The sequence below is a fragment of the Triticum urartu genome, chromosome 5A, assembly GCF_056163025.1.
Source record: "Triticum urartu cultivar PI428250 chromosome 5A, HENAU_Tu73, whole genome shotgun sequence".
Classification (NCBI taxonomy): Eukaryota; Viridiplantae; Streptophyta; class Magnoliopsida; order Poales; family Poaceae; genus Triticum; species Triticum urartu.
The window spans coordinates 21,632,550-21,637,560 of record NC_141877.1 but is presented as its reverse complement, the minus strand read 5'-3'; the positions used below and the strand labels follow the sequence as shown (position 1 = coordinate 21,637,560).

General features: G+C 49.7%; 1 protein-coding gene across 1 annotated transcript; it reads left to right on the top strand.

Annotated features, from left to right (window-relative positions):
• The first annotated feature begins 3,193 nt into the window (after positions 1 to 3,193).
• LOC125530833 (uncharacterized) lies at positions 3,194 to 4,409 on the top strand. The gene is made up of 2 exons (XM_048695248.2): positions 3,194 to 3,605; positions 3,932 to 4,409. Exons 1-2 carry the CDS (start codon positions 3,209 to 3,211, stop codon positions 3,973 to 3,975), a joined length of 441 nt encoding a protein of 146 aa, XP_048551205.2. The 5' UTR covers positions 3,194 to 3,208; the 3' UTR covers positions 3,976 to 4,409.
• The last annotated feature ends 602 nt before the right edge of the window (positions 4,410 to 5,011 follow it).

Below are 5,011 nucleotides of genomic sequence, written 5' to 3'. Positions count from 1 at the left end.
TGATGCGAGTTTTGGATCTAGAAGAATGCGATGAACACTTGAAGGGCAAGCATCTCAAGAAGATATGCAGCTACCTGTTGCTGCTCAGGTACCTAAGCCTCGGAAGCTCTATTACGGTTCCAGTGCTTCCAAAGGAGATTAAGAAACTTCAATTCTTGGAGACACTGGATCTAAGAAGAATGAACATAGAAATTCTGCCTACACAAGTCATTGAGCGGCCATGTTTAGTTCACCTGTTTGGAAAGTTCAAGCTCCAACAAAATGTAGGAAGATGGAGAATGCGTAAGCTACAGACTTGGTTGTCAGATAACAGTAAACTGAAAACGCTAGCCGGATTTGTTTTGGACAAGAACCAATAATTGCCACAACTCATGGAGCACCTGACGAAGGTAAAAATATGGTGCGAGTCCACCTGCGCTGATGACATTGCTAGCAACAACTTAAGTCATCTCTCAAAGGCCATCAAGGGGTTCACCGGGAGAGGAATCCAACTGAACGAAGCTCGTTCACTCTCACTGAACATCGACGATGCATGGTCAAACTTGTTGAATTTCTCCCTGGAACATGATTACTCCTACTACCTTAGCTCGCTCAAGCTACAAGGGAACAACATATGCAGCCAGCTGCCTCTGTTTGTTACCATACAACTGGGTGGTCTCACTAAACTGTGCTTGTCATTCACTGGTTATCTTAACCTGAGTGGTGACGCTCTTGATGACCTTGGCAGAGTGTGCGGCATAGAGTACCTGAAGCTGATTGCAACTCAAATGGACAAGCTTGTCATAGGACAAGGTGCACTCAGAAGCCTGCAACACCTATGCATCGTTGTGGAAGTCACGACTGAGCTGGAAATCCAAGAGGGAGCTTTGCTGCGCCTTGAGTCCTTTCAACTGCTATGTAAGGATCTAAATAGATTTAGTGGCACGAAGGTCCAGCCCCTGCCATGTCTTAAGGAGGTCGGCCTCCATGATGGAGTGAGCGACGAAACAAAACACGAGTGGAAAGAAGCAGCAAAGAACCACCCCAGACGTCCCAAGCTTTTGTTTGTTGACACGAAACCGATAGGGGTGACCCTGCTGCAGAAATTATCCATCCAGCAACAGCTACCGATAAGGACGAAGAGGTTGATGTTCAAAGTGAGACTGCTGCGGAAATTAGCCTTGCAGCACCAGCTACTGATACAACGGTTGAAGAGGTTTGCTGTGGAAAGTGAGCCTGCTGTGGAAATTAGCCCTGCGGCACCACCTACTGATACGGCTTCCGAAGAGGTTGCTGTGGAAAGTGAGCATGCTACGGAAATTAACCTTGTGGCAGCTACTGATATGACGACCGAAGAGGTTGATGCGGACATTGGACCTGCTGCGAAAATAAGCCTGCGGCACCACCTACTGCTGCGATGCTATCATTGACAATGCCACCCGATGCCACTGGAGAATCAGGTAATTGAGTAATGTGCATCTTGTTTTGCTTCATTGCTAGTACTTTGGTTAATTATTGGTGTTGAGTTATATATACTCCCTCATCATGCACACATGTGACATATTTTATTGTGCAGTACGTGTTGGTGATGGTCAACATGATGACGATGATGAAAAAGAAGATGGTAACATTGATGACCCAAAGGATTTTGCTAAGAAAAATGGTCTGAGCACTCAGATGATAGATCAGGCGTACAAGGAAAGTTCTAAACAGAAGATTGAAGGAGTGACAGGTTTAGAGGATCAGCAGATGGAAGATGGCACCAAGGTAGTTAATTTACACACTCCAATTATCTTAAATTCTTCCAATGCTTCTCTTAGTGATGTAGCTAGCAGAACTGGGGTGAAGTGAGGAAGTAATATTCTTGAGGTAAAATAAATTGTTGAACCGGTATGGGCCCAAGCCCATCATATGTATCACTTAGGGCCAAGCCCATGAGGATAAGCTGACCTAGAAGGGGCATCCAGTCCTCCCGTTCCCAAAGTGAGCCGCCACACACACTCACACTCACGCTGCAGGTACTCCTCTCTCCCTGATTCTACATGGTATCAGAGGCCAGGTTCGGCGGGGCCTAACGGACGGCGGCGCCGGCCGGCGAGGCGGCGGGGATCCGGCGAGGCGCAGGCGCGGGCCAGTGCCTGGGCGACGACGGTCGCGGCGTCAACGCGCTGCTGCGCACGAGTGGTCGGGCGCGGCGCTGCCTGCGCGGCCGTGCACGGGCTGACGCGGCAGAGGACGGAGGGACTCGCGACCTGAAGGCTGCACATGTGTTGTCCATGCGAAGGAGGAGTGCTTGTGTGAGCGCGCGAGGTGCTGCTGGAGTTTCTGTGCTGCTGCTGCTGCGTGAGGCAGCGGGAGGAGGTAGGAGAGGTGGTCCTGGAGCTGTCGTTGCTGCTGTTGTTCCTTGGGAGGAAGAGGTGTTGCTTGCTGCTACTGGTGGTGGTCAGTGCTACTGCTGCTGTGGGCTGCTGTTGTTGGGTGTGTAGAGGCTGTGTCTGTTGCTACTACTGAGTGTTGCTGCTTCCACTCCTCCCGACCGAAGATGGCTGAGCCAACAGGCCTTGCTGAGGCTTTCGAGAAGCTTGCTAAGATCTTCGAGGTGTCGAAATCTGGGGCCATCGTTCCTCGACAGGAAGTGGCTCAGAAGATCGAACTGTCGCCCATGGACATGAAGTTAGAGGGGGCTACCAATTATCTGAGCTGGTCCCAGAGGGCGTTGCTGGCTGTGGAATAGAAGGAGCTTGATGGGCACTTGTTGGGTGTTGTTGCTGAACCAGGAGACAAGACTACTGTGGAAGGAAAAAGATGGAAGGTCATAAACTCTGTGCTCATTGGCTGGTTGTTGAACTCAGTGGTGCCCCTCATTGGACGCTTTGTGGAGGGGCTATCCACATCCGCTGCGATATGGACGACTCTGTCCACCTTGTACTCAGGTAAGGGCAATGTCATGCTAATTGCTCAGATTGAGGGGAAGATCAGTCGGCTGCATCAAGGCAACGACATGTCAGTGATGACATATGTGGCAGAGATGCAGGCTTTGTGGGTAGAGCAGGATAACTGCGACCCTCTGGAACTCTACGATGCGGCTTGCATCGAGTCAGGGCGCAAGTGGATTGCACGCAGGCGTGTGCTGAAACGGTTGGAGGGGCTTAGAGGTTGTTTTCATGGCAGGAGGGCATCCCTGTAGCACCAACCTCTCCTGCCCTCTATTGAGGAGACTATTGCTGCTATGTCTCAAGAGGAGGTGCGGCTATCTCTTGAGCATGTAGACATGAAGGTTGTGCCGTCTTCGACATTTGCAGTCACTGAGCGCATGGAGTGGAGCGATCCCAACAAATGTCATATCTATGGGGAGGCAGGTCACTGGAAGTGGGCGTGTCCAACTCGTGGCAGAGGCAGGGGATACAACGGAGGGGGAACTGGCAGAGGCAGGAGTGCTAGAGGCAGAGGTGGATACTCAGGGACCTCAAGGGGTCAGGCTTCTAGGGGCAGAGGTGGCTGCTCAGGACACTCGGGGGATCAGAGGGCTCACATGACAGTGGCAGGAGACACTGGGACATCAAAAGGAAAAGATGCAGATGATGCTGACTATGGAGACTTTGCTCTCTGGGCCTCCAATGATGAAGGTAATCCAGAACAGGCATCTCTTGCTTCTAATGGGAGTGCTCCAGAGTGGGTTTTCGACTCTGGAGCATCTAAGCATGTTGCTAGTAAATCTTGCGTGTTTGAGTCTTACACTAAGCACCCTCCGTCTCACACGCGCACTATGCAAACTGCTAATGGCACAAACCAGCCTGTCATAGGGGTTGGCACAGTCAAGTGCACTCCGACCATCTCCCTATCCTCAGTTTTACATGTGCCAGCTTTTCCTGTCAATTTGGTCTCCTTCAGTGCCCTAATTGATCAAATTGACTGTCGTGTGATCCTTGACAAATTTGGTTGCGTGATTCAGGAGCGACAGACGAGCCAGACAGTTGGGACTGGCATCAGGCGTAGGGGGCTCTGGTACATGGACCAGGAGGTGCAACCGGACTTGGTGTGTGCTGCGACCATGGAGGACAAGGAGAAGGGGGCGATGATCCATCACTGTAGGATGGGACATGTATCTTTTGATAAGATGAGTAGAATCTTTCCGGATGTTATGTGTGGGATAGGCAAGGGCAAGTTGACATGTGATGCTTGCGAATATGCCAAACACACACGAGCCTCATATGTGAGTAAGGGGCTTAGGAGCATATCTCCTTTTATGCTTATTCATTCGGATGTATGGAAGAGCCCAGTTGTATCAATGAATGGAATGAAATACTTTGTGACATTCATCGATTGCTATTCTCGTATGACTTGGATTTATTTGATGCGTCACAAAGATGAGGTGTTTAGCTGTTTTCAGAATTTCCATGCCTTGGTGAAGAATCAGTTTCAGGTGCAGGTGCAGGTGATCAGGACTGACAATGGGACAGAGTATGTGAACAACACATTTGGGGCCTACTTGTCTGATCAAGGTATTCTTCATCAAACTTTGTGCCCATACACCCCTCCTCAGAATGGAGTGGCGGAAAGGAAAAATCGGCATATTCTTGAGGTTGCTCGGTCATTGATGTTTACGATGAATGTGCCCAAATTCTTGTGGAGTGAAGCAGTGATGACAGCCACATACCTGATCAACCGGACACCATCAAGAATACTAAGCATGAAGTCTCCATGTGAGCTAGTATATGGAGAAACTAAGTTTGTTGTTCCCCCAAAATTGTTTGGCAGTACTTGTTTTGTTCGTGATCACCGTCCTTCTGTTGGAAAACTTGATCCATGAGCAGTGAAGTGTATTTTTCTGGGCTATTCTTCTAGTCAGCAGGGATATAAATGTTGGTGTCCCTCAGAGAAACGCAGGTTTGTCAGTATGGATGTAACCTTCAGGGAGTCTGAGCCATTCTATGGTGAGCCAACAGATCTAAGTGTGTTGTTTCAAGAGCTTGACCATTTACACTCTATGCAGGATGGTCAAGAGGGGGAGAAGGCTGTGTCTCACACTCAG

What these genes read in the sequence shown, in the direction of transcription:
- LOC125530833 (XM_048695248.2), top strand. Translation starts at nt 3,209, where the DNA reads ATGTCTCAAGAGGAGGTGCGGCTATCTCTTGAGCATGTAGACATGAAG. An exon ending in CTGGGCCTCCAATGATGAAG is followed by an intron (nt 3,606 to 3,931) that starts GTAATCCAGAAC and finishes TGCGTGATTCAG; the next exon opens with GAGCGACAGACGAGCCAGAC.